The sequence below is a fragment of the Electrophorus electricus genome, chromosome 25, assembly GCF_013358815.1.
Source record: "Electrophorus electricus isolate fEleEle1 chromosome 25, fEleEle1.pri, whole genome shotgun sequence".
Lineage (NCBI taxonomy): Eukaryota > Metazoa > Chordata > Actinopteri > Gymnotiformes > Gymnotidae > Electrophorus > Electrophorus electricus.
Window position 1 is genome coordinate 2,287,501 of NC_049559.1, and position 27,500 is coordinate 2,315,000.

Genomic DNA, 27,500 nt, shown 5'->3' on the forward strand with positions numbered 1-27,500 from the left:
AAGCCCTGGGCAGTGGCTCGGGTTTCTAATGAGACCTTCCACGTTCAGCACCGGGGCCGGAGGGGCCGCGGGCAGGAGCCGAGAGCGACGCCGAGCTCGTAGCACTTTACGCCATTTACTCCGCGTGAGTTTGTCCCGCTCCACTCTGAAATGGGGGGTTTAGAAGGACACGCTTTAATGAGACTCCGCGCCTGGGAGCGCCATGTCACCTGCGCGAGCGCAAGGGCGGAGTGCTCTCTGATTCGAAATGATGGTGTAGGCTTGGACTTCGGAGCCAGATTTTCATGCACGCTAAATCTGGGACGTAACACACACATTATAGTCCCAGTTCATAAATTTGACTATTCTGTTTTATACGTAATACGTTCTGTCTATAGAGACGATAAGTACTGCACTCCTGTATTGCTATTGTAACGTCAACGATATGTGTTAATTTATACATTTAATGTCCTTTATGTATTATCACATTTAATGTTATTCTCAACAGGACAGGCACAACCGTGAGTCAATAAAGTCTACAACAAGCCCAGTGCCATATGTCTCTCACTTTGTGTGCTGTTTTATTTTGTGCGCGTGTGCGCGCGCGTGTGCAAATGTCTCCAAATGCGTGCGCGCGCCGCTAAGAGCGAAACAGCGAGCTCTGCATCTCCTCCAAGCGTCTTCCCAGTCAATGGCGAAAAAAAAAACAAAGGTCAGGACTTTGGAAATGTCACTCAGTCTCTGGCTCGCCACTTACGGGGCCGAGAGAACACGGGGGGGTTTTGGCCTGGCCGCAGGTTCCGAGGGGACAGAATAATGTGTCGCGCAGTGGCTGTTGCTTCCTCTCCCCCTGGTGGCTGGGGGCAGGCAGAGAGGCACGGTGGGGGCTCATTGTTCAGCTGCCTTTTCCATCAGTTGCCAGAAGAGCAGGGGGCCGCACTAAATGGGCACTCTAAAATAGAGCCGGCCCGGGGGGAGCCCGCCGGAATATGTACAGTATACCTAGCAAGCAGGCAGAGGGATACACAAGCCCTCATACTTAACCATACAGCTGACACATATAGCGTGTGCAGCGGTGCACGTTTATGGCCTGGTTTTATGCGTACGTAATCCTTTGTTTGTCAACAGGTGAGTGGGAGCATTGGGAATATAGATGGGTTGAGTAGGTAGAGTGTTAGGCTACAGGAATAGTGGGTGTGTGTGTGTGGGGGGGGTTAAGGCCAGCTAAAGGAACCCTTCAGTTCCATTGTCAAAGTTGTGCCCTTCAGTGCTATTGTTAAAGACTGTGGCAAGCATGCGGTAATAAATGTTATCACTGATGGGTTATTATAGTGTAGTACATCAGAGTAAACACAGACCTGTAAGCTGTAAGGAGAGGAGAAGGTTCAGAAACAACAGAAGCTGTTAACAACACAACACGGAAATACTGAACACGCAGACCCAGAAACAAACCTGTCGGCCTGCACATGGTTCCCTCCCTGTGCTAAATGGGAGCACAAGTGAGCAGGGATTGGGAGAAAGAGAGCTCGGAGTTTACGAATGCTCTACCAACGTTCAAAGCCCTTTAGCGTCCAATGGATTCATTATTCCTGTTCTTCGGGATTCTCCTTGACCTGACTGAATTCCGACCGGCCCGGTGCGTTGCGTTCAGCTTTGGGCGTTTTCATACATGCGTTGGGATTCTGAAAGGCAGCGAGTGGCGGACCGAGTGGCGGAGAAGACCAGACACGGGGCTGATGTAAGCGTCAGTGGAGGGAGGGGCTGGGCTGGTGGTGAGCAGATGATTATTTCAGCGTCGGAGGACAAGCGGCTGAAAGGGAGCCATGCTGAGCGCTGGCCTGCAGGTGACGGAGGGGAGGAGGGAGTGGAGCCCCCAGCACACCTGAGCTTGCGTTACCTGTCGTCTCCCGAGCAGCATACTGAGAGCGTGGAAACCTGAGCGCGGCCGTGGGAGGAAATCTGGCCGTCTGTCAAGTGCTTTTGTGTGCGCTTCTGCGAACAGGCCCGATCTGGTTTCCCCTGCGCCTGAAACAGGGCACTCAGCCATGAGCACATGAACCCCCACACCACCACACAAACACACACACACACACACACACAGGATCTGATCTGTCAGTGCTCTGTCAATAACACGACTGCTCACCCACATGACCCAAACACACCCTGACTCTGATATAGGGTCCGAACATGTCTTGACCCCACGTTGTATGAACCATTGATGAAGTCACATTCCAATAACAACAACCAAATGAACTGTTACATACTAACGCAATAAATAGGTGCAAGAAATTATGGGATCTTCATGTTGCCTCAGTGACACTTGGGAAGGACCTGGACATCCATCTCAACTCTAGATAATTGATTTGACTTTGAGACGATTAACCTTTCGCACCTGGATCCTGCTGGATGACATATAAGTTTCATTTTTAATTAACGACAGTACCGTGGCAGGTGCGAATACCAGCTGCGCCAGGTGACGTCCAGGAAGACCCTGTGGCAGGGTGGAGGGTCTCTCTTTTCCCGCACGCATCTGTGCGGTTCTGGGGAAGAGTGCAGTCAATGCCCTGAAGTAGTTGACACTGCTGTGATGTCGGTAGGCTGTGTGGAGCGTCTGAAGGACCTACTACAACTGTTGGTGGTTCAGAGGCTCCCGACCCAACACACTTGAAACCTTTTTTTTTAAGAGTTGCTAATAAATAACATAACTTTGTTTCACTTGTATTAAGAGGTAAATGATGCCAGAATTACATGGAACATTGGAAAAGTGTCCATGTACAGCATAAGATGTAATAAACGTGTGACTTTTAACACCCTGTTTTTGTCTGTAACAAAGTATTTTTAAAAATTCTAACGTTATCTCCCTGTACTCTGACTTACTTTGGTTGCCTAGTTCACGGACATGCTAACTTTAAAAATACCCTGCATAAACAGTCAGTTTCACAGAGGTTAAAATCAACTTAGACCGTACAAAAAACCAGCTCTGAAGGAATATTTCCTGATCTGGGACTTTTGACACATGTGTTATTAAAATCAAGCTACTTTGCATTCATCCAAGTCACTCAGGTGTAATTGCTTTTTATTCAGAAATATTCTATGTGAAATGAACGTATCAAACGCTCCCATGATGTGTCTGAGTGAGTGGATAATTGGTTGCTGGGCTCCTCGCCCCACACTGTTCTAATTAAAAAATGACAGAACAGCAGAGAGACCATTAGGGATCACGACCAAGGACATGGATGTAAAGCTCCAAGAGAGCCCCGGAGCTCCTGTGTGTCGGAAGCTCGTGGGTCTGAGGTTGGGACCGTCACGCGAGCGGGTCAGCCCAGCAGAGAGACTACAGCCGTGGAGCTTGGACACCGTGCACAGGGCAGAGTGGATGAAGACTTAAAGAGGGGAGAAACAGAGAGAGAGAGAGAGAGAGATGAGCGCAAGTGATCTGAAGTTAGAGATCCCGAGGCGCGAGGCGGGTGACTGAAACGCTGCTCCAGGAATCTTTTCACTGCCGTCTGCCTTCCCCGTCGGCGTTTCCTCGTCTTGTTATTGTGCTTCTGCTCCCTGTCCTGCTCCTCCTCCTTCCCTTCTTTGTCTCCTCTGCCTTGTGGGAAATCTGCGAACCTGGCTCCTCTGGGCTGGCTACAGTTAATCCTCTCCGAAAGCACCTTAACCACGCTGGGAATTCTGCAGCCAGGATACAAACCGGCGGGAAGAGCCGTGCGCTTAACACTAGCACGCCTGGCACCGAGCGCCTCTGTTTTCACACAGCCACGTTTTGGGTTTTTTCCTCTTCTTCTACTTATGAGTAATTCAAACCAAATCTGCCGTGTTGTGATAACTGCGAGCGTCTCTTGGGTGAGCAGCAGAGGGGCAGCACTAGGTTCAACAGCTCTGTCCCCCTAATCCTGTTGTGACAGTTCACCTGAGGTCACACAGCGAGAGCTCTACTTTTACAGTCCGCAAAGACGACAGTGCACCTGAGAATCATCCCCGGATGCCAAACATTATCTTGGGATGACGAGGACTTTCCAAGTTCACTGTGCACATGTGTGAATTGAACACAAACGCACACCAGGTGTGAGTGCGTTAGGTGTTTCAGGAGAACTGGTGCCCTAAGATGCCCCTCCAACAAAGACCCTGAAACAACTACTGTTAACTTGTTTGAGTCAAAAGGGGGCAGAGTTTCATTATAAACTGCCATGGTTTTGTAGTTAAATCTCAATGAACACTACTGCCTCATGGCTCCAGTGAGCCAGGTGTGATTCCTGGCCCAGCCGCTGACTGGGAGGAGTTCTCCTGGATGCCCGTGTGGAGTTTTCCTGTGCGGAGCTCTCTTGGATGCCCATGTGAAGTTCTCCTGGATTCTTGTTTGCTCAGATGCCTGTTTCCTCCCTCTCAGTACTCTGGTTTCCTCTGGGTTCTTTGGCTTCCTACCACGTCTGAAAAGTGTGAACATTAGGTCTAAACTGGCCCAATGTGAGTGAGAGAGAGAGAGAGAGAGAGAGAGTGTGTGTGTGTGTGTGTGTGTGTGTGCGTGCGTGCGTGCGTGCGTGGGTGTGTGTGTGTGTGTGTGTGTGTGTGCGTGGGCACGCATGTCCTGTGATAGATTGGTGTCCTGTCAGGGTCAGTTCCCGCTTCGTGTTCTGCGCCGTCAGGACGGGCTCTGGCCCCCTGCAACCCTGAACTGGATGAAGCGGTTTAGAAGATAAATGACTGCATGAATGAATAAATGTCATTCAATGTTCTAAAATGTTAGAAATTCTCAACCATTTTGAAAGGATTTAAAAACTTTAATAAATCATTACATGAATACAGATGAAGGTTGTGTAAACTACATTTTAAAAAGTCTCCAAACTCCATAACACATCTTTGCTGTTGTCTGGCAATTAGAAAAATCATTCAAATAAGCAAATGACAAGAGTTATTTTAATGTAATTAAAAAGATCGCAGGCACACTATATCAGATGTAATCACTCACTAAATTTTCTTTATTTCAGTTATGTTCGGCTCTGAAATGGAACGAAAGATTCTTTTTTTCTCTTCAAAAATACAACAATCAGGACAATTATTCCGAGATCAATAAACACACCCAAATGTAGATTTGGAGATTGAAAGGGGCAGTGAGCTTGGGTGGAGTTTCTAAACACTGTTCAATATGCATGAATAGTGTTGAGTGCGCCTGAATGGTGACCTTCAGCGGTGTACCGACTGCAATCATCTGCCGCTCGCCGTCTCGCCCGCTAAACGCTAACTGCGACCATTCAAGGCAGCTGCTGAAAGGGGAAAAAATAATACAATTGTGCTATTGAAGAAGTTTATTAGAAATTGATCTACTCAGAAGGCTTGGCCAAACTTCCCCGGACGTGACACGGTCGTGCCGTGGCTGAAACGCATCTTCGAGGTTACTGATCGAGGGGATACTGTGGAAACACCCCCCTCTCTAGCGGGTGCGCGGCCGTGGTTTGCACGCCGGGGCTGAGGTAGTTGGCATGTTGGCGACCAAACAGAAGGGCAGTAGTAACTGGCACCGTGTAAAAAGCTCATGACAGGTACTTATTGCTGTATATGTTCTGAATTAATTCTTATTCTGGTTTATTTTACATCAAAACCGTGTTGTCGCATGCACTTAATCAACATCTGATATTTATGAAATATCTATCGTAGAAATTATACTGACATATAAAAATGGTGGTGCCTATTTATCAATAACACATTGTGCATTGTTGTATTGAAAGGTTTGGAAAATGGGCCTGAGTCGTGGCTCTAAGTCAGAAATTTACAAATGAGATATATTTCTACATTAAAGAGAAAGACTACAGAAGAGATTTTTCAAACATGGATCTGTGACTCATGAGATGAGATAGAGAGGAAATGTAAGGAGAGTATAGATCTTAGTCAACAGAAAAAAACATGTCAGATACCCAGAGAATGGTCCTTCTGACTCACATCAACCACACCAATGCTATCTCAAGTAAGGCTCAGCAAATGTATTCGTATATAAAGACTGCTGTTACAAATAGGTCCTCTTTAGGAGTCGGTTTGACTATCAGTGAGAGATATATTGCTTCTATCCATTACGAAGCCCAAGGGTACAAATCATGTTGTAATTTAGCCACCTAAATCTCTCTATCTGTTGATCTCACACTGTAAGTGAGGTCAAAGGTCAGCAGGCCAGTAGTAGTGAGAGCTATCAGTGACATGCAGAGGAAACCGACTCTCTGTTTTTATAGTCACCTTCTGACCTCTCATTTACCTAATCTCTTATGCATGTGTGCATGCATGTGTGTGTATTTTTGTGTGTGTGTGTTTGTGTGTGTGTGTGTGTGTGTGTGTGTGTGTGTGTGTGTGTGTGCATGCATGTGTGTGTTTATGTGTGTGTGTGTGCGTGTGTACACATGTGTCCGTGCATATTTTGACTTGTGTATTTGTTCTGGTTTGCATAAGATGCGTGGCACACACGTACAGACTTCTCATCCACTTCGCTAAAGGAGTGAGCTGTGTCGGAGTCTGCGTGAGCTGCGTCGGTGTTTGTGTGAGCTGTGTCGGAGTCTGCGTGAGCTGCGTCGGAGGTTGCGTGAGCTGCGTCGGAGTCTGCGTGAGCTGCGTCCGAGGTTGCGTGAGCTGCGTCGGAGTCTGCGTGAGCTGCGTCGGTGTTTGTGTGAGCTGTGTCGGAGTCTGCGTGAGCTGCGTCGGAGGTTGCGTGAGCTGCGTCGGAGTCTGCGTGAGCTGCGTCGGAGTCTGCGTGAGCTGCGTCGGTGTTTGTGTGAGCTGTGTCGGAGTCTGTGTGAGCTGCGTCGGAGTCTGTGTGAGCTGTGTCGGAGTCTGCGTGAGCTGCGTCGGAGTCTGCGTGAGCTGAGGGTTGGCACCGTGCTTCTGTGAAACCTCTGACACTTCTGCTTCGACCCTGTTGAGAAACACGGAGCCCAGGTCTTAGTCCCCTGGCACCATGCACAGCAAAGTGCCCGTATCACACCCATCTAGGTGTTTATCTGCCATCATTCTGGATGGCAGCAACATCATCCTCTCTTTCTTCTGCCCATGTTAGAAGTGCTGGGTCAGTGTGATAAGTTGGGCTGACTCAAATGAGGCCCGTGGTAACAGAGAGTAGTGTGTCCATGATTTATCAACCCTGGTAATGGGCCACAATAAGAGACATTTACTTTCATTAAAGGTACTGTGTGTGTGTGTGTGTGTGTGTGTGTGTGTGTGTGTGTGTGTGTGTGTGTGTGTGTGTGTGTGTGTGTGTGTGTGTGTGTGTGTGTGTGTGTGTGAGACCAGCCACCCCAGAACCTACATGACAAAATGTTGTAATGTTGTATGATGTATGTTGTAATGTATTGTTGTAATGTTGTTTTCATTTGAAGCGTGTGTGTGTGTGTGTGTGTGTGTGTGTGTGTGTGTGTGTGTGTGTGTGTGTGTTTCATCCTTAACAATGAAAGAGTATCAGGAAAAATAAAAAGGTCATATGTTAAAGGAATTATTCAATTGTTATAGCATGTAATTCAAAAAGGAATTTAGGCTCCTACAGCAACAGAGAACGAATTTTTGTCACAGATCCTAAATACTTTAGAGATAATTCAACAAAAATCTTTTCACTGTTTCTGAAAGGAGTTCTGAGACGATTCATTTGTTTAGGCAAATGCGACAAAGCCTGAATCATTCACGAATTCATGAAAATTATTACATTTATGTGACCTCTACAGATCTTCTGTACTGCACTGGGACAAATGTCCACATCAATGACAACTTTAATTGGAGGCATGAACCTGAGATTGCTGCTGATCCCGCGACCCTTTACTGGCTAAAATAAAGGCGTGCAATGTTATTGCACAAACAAAATAATATTATAGTTAACACAGCACCTAATTTCAAAGAAAGAGGCTGAATAAGGAAATTTATTTCTGTTTTTAGGCTAATAAACCATTTGTCCACATTTTGAAGTGAAGTAAACTACATTTTCTTTCTGTCTCTGTCCACACACACACACACACTTTATAACACATGCTGAATGATTACTGGTCAGTCTTGAGAGTATAGCTGTCTCTCAAAGCGTTTTTAAGTCCAAATGACCAGCGGAGCTAACGAGCCTTTGTGTGTGAGCACAGGGCGCCCTTTCACACACACAACCTGACATAATTAGGTAGGAAAGTACTTATTATACACACTATGAGTGCAGTCGTACTTTCGCCATGCTCTGGTCACTGCAAACCTGAGACTACTCTCTCACACACATGTACAAACGTGCACACACGCACATGCACACACACACCACGTCATATTAAGCCCTTGTGCACTTTTTCAACCATTTAGCAGCCCTGGGTAGACAATATGTACTAATATATATTTTTTTTACATTCATAATAAGATCTGGTATGTACACAGCAGTATTCTTTATCTTTATGACTTATTATGAACGGTCACGAGACACAAACGGAATTTGGCAAAACTTCACGCTGAAGCAGCGGAGCACTTCCCTTCGCTTGTCTGCACCTGTGGAGTCGGATACCTGCAGAGAGAAGAGCGAGGTGGCCCGTGTGTCTGGTTTTTTATCCCGGGAACGCGTTTGGCTCCCATCTAAACTCCGGCAGAGGAGCAAAAAGAAGGGTGAAAGGATCCTCTGAATTTGTGAACATTGTCCCACAAATCTAAGCGCATGCATGGAACTTTCTTTCAGTGCAGTAATAAGACAAAGGAGAGAATTGTGTAAAGGGGAGAGAGAGAGAGAGAGAGACAGATAAAAGGGATGTGGTAGGATGCCAAGCAAGAGCACCCAGTTCCTTGAATAGGAGGGCGTAAAGTACCCTCCTATTACGACGACGTTTCATCCCAGCGCCGTCTTTAAGTAATAACACTCGGTGGGGTGTGTCATTATTACCTCTGCCCTTCACCCCTTCAACGCTGTGCTTGAGGCAGGTGATCCTGCTGGCACCGACCGTCCGGGGGCCACCTCCTCCCTACGGCTCACCCAGCAACGTCCCCCCAGAGCGGCTCTGTCACACAGATCAGGCAGCCCCGCACCCTCTCCTTTTAACCGTGAACCCACAAAGATGGACACAGCAAAATCGATGGCCGATCCATAAACATCAACGTCATTCATTGTGGCTTCTCTGCCTCGCTCTCTGTGTTTCAGATGTAAACGCACAACGCAATCAGACACAGCCAAAGTTTACCCCCTATCAGAAAATACAGAGACACAGTGGGGTCCACAAGGCAACAAACAATTCAAAAAAACCTATTTGCGGTCCCCCTGCTGAGAAGTTTACCTCGTGAGATGGGTCAGACTAGATATAAGGGAAAAGTCATTTGCAGTTGTCATTCGTGCGTTTATAGGACTAGTCCATTTTGGTTATTCTTGTTTGATTTCACTCAGAAACTGCATGGAGCGCGAGCAACAAAATGAACATGAACAGTTCTTATGAATTCGACATAGCATAGGGTCACTGTTCATGTTTTTGTTTTACCAGGATAGCGACATTTTCAGTAAATTTTGTGTGGTGTCAGTCCACACAACGCACGCGGTTACGCCGCTAAACTGTAAATAAAATGTAACAAGCAAAAAAGACGACAGGTTAGGCGAGACTTTCTGATGCAAAATATTCTCCTGACTAATTGTGAATTGCAGGCTCACTGGACATAAAAGTGGAGACAACCTGTTTATGCGACAACCGGCTCTGCTGCTTCAGAACCCGGACAGCTCCTCGCGAACGCATAACAAAACCGAACAAAACAAAACGTCAGCACGGCGATGAATCAGGCGAAGCTCCACTCCGCAGCTTTAGTTCCGTGCCCTCGGTCAACTTCCTAAGGGCTGTGCGCGCTCTGTATGCGCCACGTTCACGCACGCAGACTTGCAGTGCGAGCGTGCCGGAGCTGACGGGGACGTGCGCGCGGCTCGTAGCGCGCAGCTCCGCTGAACAATCAGGATCGCCGCTCGCCGTCCTCTCGCCTTTCGCCTCCGTTAGCGTAGGCATGGGAGCAAACACAACAGAGCAACGATGCCTCTGCGTTTCTCTGGCTGTTTGCTTCGTCTCGGGACGTGTTTGGAGCGTGCAATAGGACAGTCTCGTGCATGGGAAGAAACGGAGTGTGATTCAGTGCATTCTAATGACTGACCTCTAATAGTGCTGCTTGTGTGGACGCGGTGAATAATATTAAACTGGGGTTATTGCACCTTTATTTAAACAGAACCTAAACGCTTTCTAGAGTACAATGAACCCAGGTGTGTGGAAAAGCGCAGCTCAAAGCAATGTGGTAGACCGAGAGACATGAATCACACCAGCAGAGCTTCGTACGATTTTAATACGTCACTGAGCTTTTTACGGTTCATGCCTTGGTGAAGAACAGGAACTTATACACCGTAGCATGTAATAATGTTAATCTAGACAAGCAAACCTACTAATAAGATAATCTGTGTGGGAATGAGGAGTCAGTAAGTTTCGGAGTGACAGCATTCAGACAGTAAGTGAGAGTAATGGGCAGACGCGCTGCCGCGTCACGATTATTATTCCCGGCTGCAGCGCGCCGTAATGAGCGCGCCGCTGACTGTTCGCGCGCTGATTACCGGTCCTCGGGGAACCTCGTTTTTTTTCCCCGAGTAATTGATAGTTAGACGCCGCTTTAATTAAATACGCTGTCTGATCAGTTGATGTATATATCGCGAAGCACAGAGAATGGATTGGGCGCAGTCAAACTGAATTTTGCGATTCGCTGTTAACCTCCGACTCACAACTTGAGTTGGAGATCGTGGCAAACTAGTTAACGACATATTAAATTGAAGTTATATATGATAGATATTTAAAAAAAAAAAAAACCCGCAACGATGCAATCCGTGGCATGCACGAAAGGAACACACAGGCCTGCTTCTCATTCAAATAGCATCCAATTTGACAGTGGGGGAGGGATGATAAGTGTGTTTTTGAAAAGTTTCTCTATTCACTGTCAGATGGGGGGCATTCGAAACGTTAGAGGTGGTGTTGTCCTCCAACTTACCCGCGCTTTTCCCACCAAATCCTTGCCCGCTTCCCGGGACGCTTGCTTTTTGTGTGGTCCCCCCCCCCCCCGCCTTGTCCCGTTCCGTCACCATTCTGAAGGGTTGCCCCGGTTCCCCGCACACCTGTGCGACTGCCCGCTTCCTTCAAGAATCCGCTGGAGCTTGTAATCAGCTTTGTGGCGCTATTGAGGCCACGGCTCACTGAAACTTCCCAACCTCACAGCGCGCCGGACCACTGAATGGGAGGCAGCACGGGGCGCCTCTCCAACTGACGGGGCCTGCCAAATTCCTGCGGAGTCTCTCACAATCATCCCCACACAGACTGTGCAGCCACAGCACGGGGGTGAAGGACAGAGAGAGAGAGAGAGAGAGAGAGAGAGAGAGAGAGAGAGAGAGAGAGAGAGAGAGAGAGAGAGAGAGACCAAGAAGAAGAAGGAGAAAAAGAAGACGTTCAGGGTCAAAAAAAAAAAAGCATAAGCACGAAGAGTTCTAGAAAATAAAGTTATAAATAGTTTAAAACAGCATTCTGTCTGAGGATTATGGGTGCAGTACCATTCTTGCCTGAGGTGTATGAACGCAGTCTGCGGTAGCAGCATCGCATATGAGGCCGGCGGATCAATTTTCGGGTTGGGCCTAAACGAACGTTATGATTCACTTCATGGCATTAAAGAAGCCCGCACCCTCTGACCACCAGCACCACACACACACACACACACACACACACACACACACACACACACACACACACACACACACACACACACACACACACACACACACACACACACACATCAAAATCTAACAACATAAGAGCACAGCCGAATGCGTTATGCACAAACCACAAAACCGAGATAGAAAGGAGGAAAATGTTGAAAAATAAAAGTTTGAACCAAGTCGCGGGGGTTTAGGGACGCTCTCAGCGCGTTCGTGCTGTTTAAATGCCTGATGTGGAATCGCGGGCTGCAGAAATGACGGCGCTGAATCTCTCCTCTTGGAAGAGCACAGGATTAAGAGGCAGCAAGATTGTTAAACATGTCAACGTGTAATTGCACGATAAGGCCCTCGCGAGGAATTTATTGGCCCAGTTGCTATTTCTATTTCCCCCTAATCTCGTTCAGCACATTCGTTCCGTGCAATCTGTCTGCGTAATCTTCTGTGACAGAGCGCCGACCAATAGCAGCATACCGGCTTTTTTGGAGAAGGGAGAAAATATGCAGAAGCGTGATAAAGTGATGCTAATTATCCCTATTTAGGACAGCGAGTGCGAGAGCTCGGGAGTTTACGGACGAGCTCCGAACACGAGCCAGAAGCACCGATGGCTTCCGCGCGCGGAATATATCGGCGGTTACAAGATAAGGGTATCGCGCGCTGAGACGATTTATTGGTCGTGGCTCCCCTCCCTTTTTCCGCAGCCCATCCTTTTCACCCACCCACCCGCGTGCGCCCCCCCCCCCTCGCTGGAGTAGTAAATTATTTTGGTTAAATTTACCAGAACGCGCTCCCTTTAACCTGGCAACGTGCCGTGACTTGCTCTCCGCCTCTATGTTTTCAGCGCTAATCCGCGTTGCTTTTCACGTGCAGATAAAATACAAATAGGCGCCGAGTGGCCAATCCCTAACCTCGCGTGATAAGGAGAGTAACAGTAACAGCCCCAGTAATAACTGCGGCCACTTTGGTCATCATTTTTGACACAGCTGCAGGAAACAGTGAGTTTAAATGAATTTACTTAGCGTGGCATTTAAAAACAACAACATCAGCACCAACAGCTACAACATAATATTTAGAAGACCAGGCTATTTTCTTTTTCTTTTTTTTATACCACGTTGAGAATCGTTGGTTAACGAATATGTTGGATAATGAACGAACTTATCCATAATTAAATAAATTAATTATTTGTAATTATTTACTAATGCCATTAAAATGTTATATTATTTTGTCCACCCACTGTTTAGTATAATCGCCTTGTCGTACCCTAATTTTATTTAACCATGCAAAGTAGCGCTCCCTTGTGCGTGGCTCACAGAGTGGGGACACGCGGTCTAAGGCCGTGTGGTCTAGTGCTCCGACACCTGTTGCGGTGCGCCGTTGCAATAATAATGGATTCTGCCTTGCTACTGACCCAGAGGTCAGAGCCTCTGCTAGTCAGTTCCACGACCCCTTAAACACTCTACCGAACTCCCCTTCGCTTTTAGTCCAGCCACTCAAAATCGGATGAGTACAGCCGAGCGCTCAACTGTTGAAAAGCACGCAAAATATAGAACAATTGACAGAATGATTGCAGTATTTAGACGGCTTATGTAAGAAAAAACGTCTAAAATGAAAACAATTTGACGCGCATTTCCTTTCAAGGTAGGAACTTCAAACCGAGCCTAATGCTAGACCCATTTAATTTAGCACGATGCAAAAATGGCAAAATATTTAAGCCCACGTGAAACCTGTGAAAATGATGTTCTCACAGAGACTATTTGTTAGACGTAATGAGGATCTTGATCCTAAAAGTAATTACTGTCTCGAACGCCCCTTTAAAACAGCCCAGGCTAGGCCCTCACGTGCAGACACAAAATTTCAGATAGCGTGGGCACTTCTCTCCAGGGAAGGTTAAGTTAGATTGCTCTTAAACATTCTTTTGCATTCGAAATCTTTTAAAGCATGTTGTCAAAATTGCTTTCACAAAGATCAAAGGTCACTCGAAAAATGACTGTAATAGACTTTAGGATATAATTTTCCATCTTCAATAAAAAGGATGCTGTGGTTTTTGTTGTTTTTTAAGTTCAAACATGTAGGCCTAAAACTAAATTCAGAAAGAATATTTCTGATGTTTGATTCGTGCGTACACTGGCAATAGATACAGAGACCTAACCAGAACCCAAATTTTAATAATGACCCTTAAGACGATATTTTTAAAATGGCCAACTGTTTTTCCTTTTATATATATATATATATATATATATATATATATATATATATATATATATATATATATATATATATATATATATAATTTTTTTGGAAATCGTATGTTTAATATTGTACGGTCAAGTGTAAGTTTCCGAGAACAGATTTAACATCCTTCTCTGCTCATAGATGACATAAGAAATACAGATGAACCAAAATGAACAAAATTTATTTAAATCTATTTTGGATTTTATTTTCCCCCACAGAATAGAACTAACAATGGGTGTTTTATAACATAACTCAATAAAATTGCTTCAATTATTTGCCCAATTAAAGTAAGTATTTTACTATTTCTAGACCACAATGTTCCCATTCATTCTATCTAAGGGGATACATTCTTCTGAGCTCGAGAGCTTCCTAAAACGTTCCTTTTTATGAATACACAGATTACAATTAAAATGTTTTATAGGACGTTCCAGGAGCTATAAAAAATACTGGTGGTGATGTGTTAAATAATGTCTGCATTTAATACAATATTCAATTATATGGATCAGTTATATGCAGTCCTATTAACAAAGGACATTAATCAGTACAATATTACCCAAGTTAACAAGTTTAAAGGAGTAGATAGAAATAACACAACGGCATAAACAAAGTAACAAAATTAACACCTTTTAGAACCATAGTAACATTCTTCCAAATTTTATTTAGACAATGAATCAGCGCAAAATCATAATGCAAACTGGCAAGAATGCGTCTCATAAATTATATACATCAGCAGTTACGTGCCAGTCTTTTGAAATATTAAAACGTATTCACAATTTACAAGAAATATTACAGCATAAATTCAGGAACATACATTCACGTATACAAATGTTTTGGTAAGTGTAATATGCAGGAAACTCTTTATAAACTCTCAGAAATATTCTCCAAGCTACTTTAGATGTGAACTTATTAACTTAAAAATGAACTTGCACCAAAGCATTAAATATTTGAAACGAAACACTGGAATCAGAGGGAACATAACGGGATTTTTGGCCAAGAAGAATGTCAGTTCGAATTCATGAATAGTATAATTAAAAAAAAAAAAAGAAATTAATCAAAAGTGACAAATATTATCAGTTCATGGTTTTCTCTGAACGGCAATCGAAACAATATTTTTTACCTTAAATTACAAGAACATCTTAAAACATTCTATACAAAAGTAGTTAAATGGCCATCTAAAAAGAGGTAAATTTTTGGTGGCGAGTGTCTGATTGCGCTTTACCCCAAGTTTCACTGACCATTTCAAATATGCGTCAACGGGACAGTTCCGTTTACTCCAGCAGCTGTGCTCTGATAGTGTTGCGGTAAGGCGTGCAGTCTGCTTTGGACAGACGGGTCGCCGGACTCCCCGGTCGGTAAATACATGCTGATCATCTCTCTCAAGTCACCGGGGCAAGGGCCTCTAGAATGTGTGGTAACCGGAGGACTTACGTTCGGTTCGGACTTGACGAGTGAGCTCAATGTGCCGATCGCTGCTGAGGACGCGACGCTGGAGTTTTGATGCTGCGAGTAGGATATCCCTCCGTAGCCGGGCGGAGACGCGCTCATGTAGCTCTGGGAGTTGGATATCGGGCTGTACTGGAGCGCAGTCATGTCGTAGCGATGCATGGGCTGCGGGTTGTGAGGGTGATGGTGATGGGCGTGGTGGTGGTGCGCGCCACTGCCTGGGTGCTGGCTGTACGCGAGCTGCGCCTCCTGCATCATAGCGGCGGCCGCAGCCGCGGCCGCGACCTGCCCGGAGTAAGCGCCGTTTGCCCAGCCGTTCATGTGCGCGTAACCGGCACTGGCGGAGCCTCCGTGACCCCCTGGGCTCTCCAACCTCTGGCTGACACCACCCGGACTCATGCCTACCCCGAGACCGACACCTGTTCCCGTGCCCGCTCCGCCGAGCAGACCGCCGGCCAGAGAGTATTTGTCCTTTTTCAGAAGCGTCTTGGTTTTTCGCCTCGGTCTGTATTTGTAATCCGGATGCTCTTTCATGTGCATTGCCCGCAACCGCTTCGCCTCATCAATAAAGGGACGCTTTTCAGCTTCTGACATCACCTTCCACTCAGCACCGAGCCGCTTGCTGATTTCGGAGTTGTGCATTTTGGGGTTTTCCTGAGCCATCTTTCTGCGCTGGCCCCGGGACCACACCATAAAAGCATTCATGGGTCTTTTCACGCGCTCTTGGTTAGCTTTGGTCCCCGTGTTCGGACCCGTCTGTCCCGGATTTGTATTGGTTTGGGGTCCTGGGGAATGCAAGTCCGTTTCCATCATTATGCTATACATTCACCTGGCTTAAAGACTTCTCACCCAGCACGGAAAAAGCATGAACTTTCGGCGCTAGTCCGCAGGAGCAGGTGCAACACAAGCGAGAAGAGCTCCGGGAGAGGAGGGAAGGAGGGAGGAAAAAAAAAAAAAACCCGGAACGAAACGTAATTTAATCCAAACGGTGCCCGTGAGTCTGAAGTTCTTTTCCCGTCTTGGAGCCTGTTCTGCGTCGTTCCCGACTACGGTTTCACGTCCACGTTAATTGAAAGCGCATTTGTGCTACTTTCCCTAGTGGAGTTGAGGAGTTAGTTTAAGCGGCGGCCATATGATGCGCTTTGACAGCGATTAAAATGCGAGCGCGGCCAATGGCGTTCCAGAAAGGGCGCGATTTGCATGGAGATCGGCGGGGTGACGTAGACAGCGAGGAGAGAACTAGTAGGCGGGGTGCAACGGGGGTCAACACCGCCCCTCTAACGGCAAGTGAATAGTGGGATAGCCTGCCAGTTTGGGGCTGCTTGGCGAGTTGGGCTAGATGATCAATGTTAATAGATACGATATTAGAAAATAAAAGCATAATCGCCAAATGCGATTTTAAGGAAAAAAAAAGTCTACTTTTAAAGAGTAGCTTGTATCCAAGTTCTAGTAGAGACAAATAGTAGGTGTTTACGCATCACTTATGCTCCACAGTTTCAACGCATGTTTTGACGCAAAGCGCTCGCCGAATCACACACTCGGTCAGGCTTCGCTGATTAGGTCAGGGGGACACAACCACCCGAAGCCTTTATTTTATCACCTGAATATGTTTGCCCTCCCTCGAAGAACACACATGCGCGCGTAAGCGCGCGCTGCTTAGCTTGTCCCACATGAGGCACGCACTCGGCCTATCAGCATCTGAGATCCAATGCAACCAACCACATTTACAACAGATGGCCTGCACATTTCTTTAAAATTAATATGCGGCAAAGACATTTAAGAAGACACGCAAACCTATAGGAGTTTGCCGAAAGCCGTGTTATCGCCGCCTGCTGGTGGTTCGACGTTGTGAACTGACATGGTTAGATTGGATTATTTCGAAGGTCAGCAACACGATAATAAATCAGCACAGGTGCTTTGAAAACGCACTGGTAAGAAAATGATTAGATTTTCTTTAGATTAACTTTGCGTTTTGAATTCGCTGGTCACGTAAAGATTAAACACCACCTTTTAAAAGTTCGTTGCAAATCTATTGGCAACGAAACATCTCACACTGTGCACAACGCAGCACATGTATAATTCGATTTTCACAGTTGACCTGCCTTGAAAACACCAATCAGTTGCTAATTGAACGCAAAACAAAAATATTCTCGCCCTGCTGAGCAGCTAACGACGCCAGGCTGCATGGCTTTTAATTAGGTTAATACCGATATACACGAGAGGAGAAAAGAGATTGTAGGTGAATCACACATTAAAATTGTATAATTGGGCTTAAACATATGACACCAATACATATCATGTCATATCGGTCTCTGCACGGTGTGGGATGATTGAAATGATAGCTATGAAAAATAATTATGAGGATAATTTTTTTTTTTCAGTCAGAAAGCACAAATATAAAATAACACCTGTGGAAATTTATACGGTGTAAAAACGGCGTATATCTACATTTTTGAAATTTTGTTTTATAGTTAATAAAGGGGGGCTTCATTTATTTATTGTAAACCACAAACATTTACAATAACCCTGCCTGTAAATAAGAGACTATTATATGATGAGTTTTACGCCCAAAACAATAATGACTGAATGTCGCATTACACAGTCATCTCCAGCAGAAAGAAAATCATACTTAAAAATTGTGATTTTTAAGATAACAACCCAACCAAAATTATTTTAAATTCCATAAAATTCCAAAAAATACAATGAAGACTATTTGAATAGCAGTTTTATATAAGCGATTTTCATCAAGTGAATATAAACTGATAATTTAGAGGTAAATAATAATTGTATTAATAAATAATTGTGGGAATTTAGATTTACTAATAATATACTCATTTGTTATTATTATTATTATTATTATTATTATTATTATTATTATTATTATAATCACCATCATCATCAAAACAAGAATCGCAACAATAATAATAATATCAATGTTCATACTGAATACAAATGAAACTCGGTCTATATCACTGGAGATGTTTTTAAAGAACTGCCAAAGAAAGAATTGGTTTGGACTTGAACGATTCCATTTTCTCTGGATTACACGCGCCGTGACCCTCGAGGGGAGCGTCTACTTTGTCCTTGTTGTTTTGTCGCTTTAGGAAGCGTTTGTCTCGTGTTCGGATTGCGCACGTGGGCGGATAGGGCAGTGCTGCTGAGCGCGCGAAGAGCAGGGGTCACGGCAGTTACTCTAAACAAACAGTAGTGACCCATAATTGTTCAAGGGTTCTTGTTTGTTGGATTAAGATTGATTCGGTCTCTTACTTGAAACACAAAAGATCACATAGGGTGTGTAGTTCACGGTGCCTTGTCAAGCAGTGTCCATACTATAAGATGCATGATCACAGTTTATACATACAAGTAGGAGGTCGGATTTCTTTCTTTCTGGTAGCCTAATAAGAGCACCAATGACCTTCGAACTGAATAATTTATAGTCTGAAAATAGAACACAGACCCGAGTTTAAACCGTACACGCATTAATCCTTCTCTCCCAGTTCTAGCCCTCTCCTAAAAGTGAAGAGTCTCTTGAACTTGCGAGGAGGCAGTTTAACATCGACATCTGACAGGTGTTAGCCGCGCGGCTTACGTAAATGCGCTAGAGAGGGAGAAAAGAACAGCGAATATAGGTTGGGTGGAAGTAGGATTTCGGTTATTGCTGTTGTTAACAGATCAGTAAGGATCTGAAAGCAATGCCAACTTCGTGTTTCTGCGAATCAGTGTAAGCGCGTGGACTGCTGCCTGATGTAGATCTTCACGTTTTAAAATATCACTCGCTTGATTGATAGTAATGTCCACTTTCCATAAAATAAAAAAAAATCTACAGATGTGAGAAGAAAAAGAAACACACCAAAATACGATATACCTCATATCTCGGTCCATCGGGAAAGGCCTTTATCTGGAGTGGAAACATGGCATTAAGATCTTAGGTGTGTAAGCTAAATATCATTAGCCAGGTGTTAAGACCACACCAAAACTCCACTGACAGGCATGTGTCAAAGTAGCTTACGATACGTAACACAGTTCTACATAATGCGATATAATTCGGTTATTTCGTTTCTATTGTGACATAGAAATTTCACTTGAAGCTACTGCGGTTATTTCTGTAAAGACGGACTGAGTTACTGAGCCCAAGTTCTTTCCGTTAACGAGTTCTGATCGTCGCTGGCTCTGTATCGAGCTCGGTGTATTAGAGTTGAATTTTGTTGTTGTATTCCAGACCGCTCAAAACAGCTTAAATATCTTCGTCGTTGCTTTTACGCAATAAGAACACGTTAACGTTAAGAACGTAAATTGAGTTTGCAGGACTCCTCTTCAAGGTGAAGTAATATCCAATTAAAACCACCCCTCAACACCATCCGATATACAACCTACTTCAATCTGAACAATATTTCATCAGTGCGTTCTGTGCTGTGAACGTCGATGTTAAATCCATTCCACCTGCTTTCACTAATCTGGGATACAAAGAATGTAAAATGTTACAGTCGAAACGTGTGTAGCCTATTTCTTTATCAAGCTTCCTTCTTTTGCATATCGTCCCACCAACGTGCAACGCTGTAAAATGTTTAACACCCGTCTTAGTTCGTAGTAGTACAGTTGCTCGCCTTCTTTTGACAAGAACAGACGTTTCGCAAAATGATGCGACGAGACTGTGACTAAATAAAACAAAACTTCGATGTAAACCTTATTTTCAGATTGTTCCCGTACAACTCAATTTTCAAACATATGTATTTCAAATAGTCTTAATCATTTCATTTCAAGCTGAGTAAACTTACGCGAGTTCCATCGTTCCACTTTCGCAGTGATGGAAAATTGTCGTTTTCCGTTTCTATCGCTCTGTCCTAACCCAGCCACAGCCAGACCGCCATCCCTCCTAAAATCTACAGTCTTAGTGTGCCAAGGCCGACCGTACCCGGCTCCCAAACCCACCACTCACTACACACTGAGGAGACAGACAAGAAAATGAAATTTATTATAGACTCTAAAGACAATTTCAAGTTATTGTTTCTCCCGGCGAAAGGGTTCCTTCTTACATAATGAAGCGCCTTTTGTGTGGCGCTGAACAATAGAAAACAAGTATTCTAATAAATAGCCACTTTTTTTGTTCCCTCTGGAGGATGAATGGAGCTGAGCAGTTGGGTCTGAAAGCAGCTGCTGCGCATTCAGGAGCTGGGGGCGGAGCCCTGGCGCGAGCGTCTCTCCTCCGTGGAAACGGACTCTGAGCGCGGACCCCGCAGCACCGCCGAGTAGCTGTGCGCCGGTGCGGCGCCGCCGCCGCTACACGGCTCGGAAGAGCACCGCACGGATTCGGGCGCATTATCTTGCCTTAAAAAAACAAAAAAAACAAAAACAAAACAAAAACCAAGAGCTTTTTTTTTTAAATAGAATTTGACTGCTGTGTCACGAATTATTTTTTTATATTAGCGTTTTGGCAGCAAAACGTGCAGTGCGTTAGTGTGTCGAGAAAAAGCTCAATAGCATAACCTTATATCCAAAAAGCGAAAACTCATCCAAACGCCCCATCAAATCTCTGACTTTTAACCTTCTGCGAATGCAAGTTTTGATTCTCGATTCTCTCAGCCAGAACCGCTGGCTTTGCCACTATAAATAACTTTTTAATGACCGAATTAAAGTTTAGTAAATCTTAGTAAAGACGAAGGGCACAGTGCCTGCTACAAACACACGACCATAAACTCTAGCATTAAGCACCTTACATAAACTAAACAACACCGATGCTGGCAGAGTGTGTGTGTGTGTGTGTGTTTAATGGAGTCGTTGATTCATTTCTGACGCTTATGTTACTTCATATGATGTGGTAAATCTTCCTCTTGCCGTACGCGGCTTGCCACCGTACGTCTTTGACAGCGTGTCAGAGTGTGTAAAACCGTGACGCTGCACACACAGTGGAAGGTGATCATCTCCATCTGATGGTAGATGTTCAGAGCAGTACAGTCCCCCACGCTGAAAGGGGCCTCAGCCTCAACCCTCCCCCTTTCGCAGCCATGATCTGTGCCATTCTCCATTCACCCTCACGACAATGACTGTAATTTACATTGGCAACTACTGCAAACCCCCTCTGTACGTGCACACACACCCCTTCACCGAACTATGTTGTTGCTACCTCCTAAGAAGCAAAAGGCTCTTTCATAATGCGATGAGTTTCAAACAAAAAATAATAATTTTGTTCAATTAAAATCTGTCAGCTCGGACTGCCCTCGTGACCCCGCGGATACTATAACCTCTACGGCTCCACGTGTGCTGCCTTGCTGAGTTATACCACGGGAGTAAAATGACACGCGTAGGAAAATGTCATAAAATGAGATGATTGGAAAGTCTAGACATGATCAAATGTCTCGTGACAATGGAAGAAAAGGGGCTTCTCACACGGGAATAATGACCAAGACCGACGCAAAGCCTTGCGGCTATTACGCGCAGAGCGCTTGTTTCTCAAACTGGGACTTCCTCTCGAAGTTTGTTTGTTTTGGGGTTTTGGTTTTTGTTTTTTTTTTTGAAAGTGCTACCCAGCCCTGACTGAAATTCATTTTTGCGTTCCCTTTCTGTACCGGAGAAAAAGTCCGGCATGTTAAGATGGAGTCTATACATTAGCATGAATCATATTAAACAACCGAAAGGCGAGGTTATTAAAGATGAATAGATTATGATAGATTATGAACAAAGTATAATTATTTGGCATAATGCTGGAGCGGAAGTCCACACGCGTGGTTAGAATCTGATTCTTATTTGGCTTTCATTGCCTAAGGAATTTCCATCAGGACGGCCACGTGCTTTGGGAATGGGTCCGTATGTTCCAACAAACGGATGTGGCGAGGGAGACTAATCTCACCTGGTCGCCACCTCACGGTCTTGCGTTAGTGATCATTGTTTGCTGGAATTTATATTAAGATAATCTGCGATCGCGAGCCCTTTACACGCGGTCACGTTCTAAACCAGATGTCTCGCGCAGGGTGGTTTAGATGTACAGCCTTGCATAGCAGCAGTTGATAAAACTACCATGCATGCTCTGTAAAGAGCCCGTGAAAGGCGGTCGTATCTCATGCCACAGTTAGTAATCTGTCTGACTGCGCCGTGGTGGTTCTGGGATATTCTACACTCTCGCCTGTGCTCCGGGTGAGTCCTAGGAGGTAACAGAAAACAAACCAACCCCGTCCCGTCCCTCCTCCACAGCCCCGGAGAACGGATGCTTATTTAATCCGCCCGGCCTCACGAGGCAGACGGACGCAGACGCCCGCGAGGGCGCGCGCGCCCTTCACGCGATCATTATCCCCGGCAGTCTTGTTGAGCCCCGTCACCAGCAGGCTCTGAACCCGATCACTGCACAGGTCATTAATCTCTTACCACGACCGCTGGCGCTGCCTGTGGTTAAACATCCCGCTCCGGGCCCTCCTAGCGCCGGAGCTTACCGCTGTGTTAATTTTCTCACTCTATTAGCGCGGCGCAGCTAATCAAGCGCCCTCTCCCCGACGGCGCCGCAAGCCGAGGACGCGCGCGCAGGTGTCAAGCCTGTCTGCGCCGCTTACCGCTGCAATCTGTCTCCCAACTTTGCCTCGGTGGGATAATGAAGGAGTCACACGCCAACGATTCTCCCTGTGCTATTGTGCCCAATCTGTTGCATTAAACACTTGGCAGACTTTCAATTACAAATCATCGCATTGTTTTGGGTTTTTTGCACACACACCCCCCCCACCCCCCCGCATCCCAGAGCTCATTTCTGCACTCCTTCCAACGTAAACAAACACTGTAACCTTTCCATAGCGTTATTATAGGCCTGCCACGCCACTTATTCATCTTTTAAGTAATTTAAGGTATATAGAATCTCATTATTGCGATTACGCCGACAAACTCCTGGACGTGTGTAAGTCATAGATTAGTCCATTTAATCAGCCAGTAACACGATTACTTAAGCCTTTTTAAAGGATTTACTCAGTAAACACGAGCTGCATTGGGTTAATAATTATATCATTATACGCTGTTTCAGAAGAACTCTTGGTTAGGTAGCCATTTCAATAAATCACAAACTATAGTTGAATCATGTAGTTTAATAATAATATAAGAGTTTAACTAGTAGTATAATAGTTTTACTAGTACTTATTACATTAAACGTTATCACTAATATTGCAGGAGAAGTTTCATAGCAAAGAACACATTTAAAAAAAATGTTTTAAAGAAAACTTCCTCTTATGTCTGTTTACAGATTCACATGGCAGCGCAGTGCGCTTGCGAGCTGTTGATTTAAGCATCATTAGCATAAATGCAAAACGCACTGAAAGGCAGAACACATTTCTCTGTCGCGCTTTGTACTCAGACGAGACGGCAGTCACAACACTGCTTTGAAGACTCCCCATATCTCTGTCCAGAGCTTTCTGCAGGCTCATAGGTTTCAAAGATGTGGAAAAGAGGGAGAGGGAGAGAGAGAGAGAGAGAGAGAGAGAGAGAGAGAGAGAGAGAGAGAGAGAGAGAGAGAGAGAGAGAGAAAGAACAAGGGGGGAGAGAGAGAAAGAAAGAGAGAGAGAGGGAGAGACTGGAGATGGGAGCAAATGAGAAGTGTGGGGTCGAGTCTAAAAGCACTGTGGGGGAGATGAACTCAGAGGATTTAACACACCCACACCCACACCCACATACACACATGCGCGCGCACACACACGCACGCACGCACGCACGCACGCACACGCACGCACACACGCACGCGCACACACACACACGCACGCACACACACACGCACACGCACACGCCCATGCGCACACACACACATACACACACAACAAAGGCAGTTTCAAACATATGAACTTCAACAGGCTTGAGTCTAATACAACAGATTAACAAATCCCTCATAAGACTGTGATGATTGCTAGTGAGAGACTGGGTGTAATAATTCAAACACTTCACATTTGTAGAACACCCCACCCCCCAAAAAAACGCATGCATGCACACACACACAGACACACACACAGACACACACACATGCAAAACACTTCTGAAATGAAGGTAGGTGTCTCTTCTGAAAAAACAAACACACATGACGCAGATCACGCAGAAATGCATTTTTTTCTCGCATCTTTTAGGAAATATTTCTTAAGATGTTGACATTTCCAAACACTCTTATCCTGACAGACTTACAGCTTTATCTGTAAAAAATGAGTGCGTGTGTGTGTGTGCACACACGCTCCCTGGGAATCACACTAATGACCTTGGTGTGACGAGTACAACACTCAACATGCTCCACCGAGTGAGCCGCTACAGGGACAGATGCTGATGCCCAGAATTTCTTGTAGAGTGGTGGACATGTAATATGTCAGAAAAATGTTTTTAAATTATCTTGCATAAACAAGATGCTGAAATGTTATGCATGCATCAACGTTTCCCTTAGCTTCACGGCTGTCAGAGAGACACCTGTTAATGAATCGTCTCGAGCCGTGTAGAGAAATTACAGGCGCAAAAATTCATCGGTTCGGCTGCTTTTGTGACTGACTGTAGTTCACATGTGCGGTGAACCTGCGTTAAACACAAAACTTCGGCCAAAAACAAATCAAAATAAATCAGGTTGAAAATCGTTCGTTTGTTTGATTGTCTTTGTCAAAACACACACGTAAAACCTTAAAAAAGAAAAATCTTAAATCAGAAGAATGTACTTAATGCCCAGTCGGAATATGTTTAGTTAATCCCAAAAATGATGCATTGATTTTTCAGATGAGAGTTGCAGATGAGGATAATTTCATTAAAAGACACAGCACGCTCACTCAGACATAAATCATCCATTATGCAAGAAAATCTCTCCCTCACATGGAGAGAACATGTGACCATTATCCAGACATCGATGGGGTGTTTTTCTTATTTTCCCCTTTTACCCATCAATTATGGCAAGATTTTAAGCATTGTTCCCCTCCTCAATTAGCAGCAACACCTCTCCTTTGATTGATATATAATGAATGTAATGGTTTTAACAGTCCACAGACAGATCACTTAGAGCAGGTCTGTTAATGGCTCCGGCGGCTCCACGGCTGAAATAATGTCAGCTTCTCCAGGCCCAGAGCTAATCAGAGACTGTGTAGCTCATTACCCAGGTAATGAGTCCTAACGCTAATGGGTATCAGACAAGACCCCCAAACACTAAAGAAGGGGCGGTGGCAGAGGTGGAGAAACAGAGAGAGAGAGAGAGAGAGAGAGAGAGAGAGAGAGAGGTATGAGAACGGATAAAGAGAAGAGGGTGTCAGAGCAGAAAAACAGGTGACAGTGAGAAGAAGGGGCCACACGTTCAGGAAAAAGAAACCGCAGGAAAGAGGACAGAAATAAGCAGAAGGTTTTAGGGTCTGTACATTGTGATCTTATGCTGTTTAATGCAGCAGTCCATATTCACTGCATAGCAATAAGTGTTTGGGATTTTTTTTTTTTTCCACAGAGCTGCAGGAACACAATGGTTGCTATGCACAAGCGGTCGGGGTGGGGGGTGAGTGAGACAGGAAGCCATGGTCTCCTTGTTAACCACTTTCCCACTTAAACCTCGTTAGCACCAGAGCTCACAGCTACAGCCATTATGGGGGCCGGGTCGACGGGGCAGGCGTAGCAGCTCCACGGCGTAGACTTCTATGCTGTCACCACACAGAGAGGACCGGGAGACGGCTCGTCTGTGGCAGAGAGCCGTGGCAGAGAGCCGTGCCATAGGCTTCGTTTCACATCGTTACGGACTTTACACCCAACCAGCCAATCAGCCCCGCCCGTCCCACCCAACACATACATAAAAAAACATTTGAATCCAGAGTAAATCCAGATTTTTTATGTGTTCTGATATGAATAATGGTTATAATACATACACTCCCCTGCTGGGGGTGTGTGCACAGAGCAATTCTGCTCACATCTCTTGACAGGGTCATGTCTCAGTCCTCCTCTAATAACTTTAATCTCATTACAGACAGAAAAGCGAAACCCTTGACTTGAGAGCATTGTTCAGCCAAATCCTAATACATCTATAAAACTCGCCAGCCATTTCATTAACTCCAATGACAAAAACACAAAAAAAACCCCTGAAACTTACGTCCACGCATAGGTACCAACAGATGATATTTAATGCACTATTACACTGGAAATAAATCATTTTTAAAATACATTTGATTTCTCGATCAGCAGCCTACGCTGTTGTGAGTATATGATGCACAGAAAGCCATCAGAATCCAAATTGTTGCTGCCACTGTCTAAGAGTAAAATAGCAGCTGTGTGTGTGTGTGTGTGTGTGTGTGTGTGTGTGTGTGTGTGTGCGTGTGTGCGTGTAACGGCTGGTTAACATGCCTACAAGTTGAGCAGCAGGGTCTGGAGACTGTGTAATCTCATTTAACCCTCACTACAGAACACTAATTAGAGCTGACACGGTAACATAACACACCGAAAAGCCTCGAGGCATAAAAAGTCAACTGCAGCCCCTGACCCAGCACACGGTAGCTCCGCACCCCAGCGGTCGCGCCTCCCTCCCAAGGGGCGGGGGGGGGGGGGGGGGGGGTGTTCGTGCAGCACAGCTCGAACCCCCAGCCAACGTGGGCACAGCCTCCCCAGAGCCAAATTAGTGTAAAAGCTTCTTTGGTCCCTGTGTCTCCTCTCTCTTTTTTGGGGGGAATAAAGGTGCCCTGCTGATTAGTGTGTGTGTACATGCATATGTGTGTGTGTGTGAGTGTTTGTGTGTGTGTGTGTGAGAGAGAGAGAGAGAGAGAGAGAGAGAGAGAGAGAGAGAGAGAGAGAGAGAGAGAGAGAGAGCTTGGTCAGTGGTCACTGGGCTCCTTGCTTCTCCTCACTCCCAGCATTCTAAATGAGGTGGCACTTCTAAAGGAGTACCGAGAGGATCAAAGTCCCTGAGCTCCACCTGCCCTTCCTGCGTCTCCCTCTCGTCTCCCTCTCTTCTCCCTCTCGTCTCCCTCTCTCTCATTTATCTTCTGAAGTTTCCTATTGACTAGCCGCTCCTAAGAAGGCCCCCGATGCTTAAGATGGCCGGTCCTCACAAGCCTCTTCTGAAATTTGCTTACTGCACTATTTACTGCCTATTGGTTAAGGCAGAGGCTGGAAAAATTCTACTAATTCACTTAAATTCGATTACTCTCAGTATGGTTAGTTATTATTTAATTTATTTTTTTTCAAATGAAGCAGCCATTGA

The 27,500-nt window shown here is 45.3% G+C and overlaps 1 protein-coding gene and 1 long non-coding RNA gene across 2 annotated transcripts; both read right to left on the reverse strand.

Moving 5' to 3' along the window:
- Window positions 1–11,081: 11,081 nt before the first annotated feature.
- On the reverse strand, window positions 11,082–20,260 carry LOC113586695. Its single transcript, XR_003411644.2, has 3 exons — window positions 20,125–20,260; window positions 11,516–11,646; window positions 11,082–11,285 (listed from the first exon to the last, which is right to left on the reverse strand). It is a non-coding gene; the product is annotated as an uncharacterized LOC113586695 (long non-coding RNA).
- On the reverse strand, window positions 14,545–16,522 carry sox1a (SRY-box transcription factor 1a). The gene has a single exon (XM_027025019.2). The coding sequence runs from the start codon at window positions 16,172–16,174 to the stop codon at window positions 15,146–15,148; it is 1,029 nt and encodes a 342-aa protein (XP_026880820.2). The 5' UTR covers window positions 16,175–16,522; the 3' UTR covers window positions 14,545–15,145.
- Window positions 20,261–27,500: the final 7,240 nt, after the last annotated feature.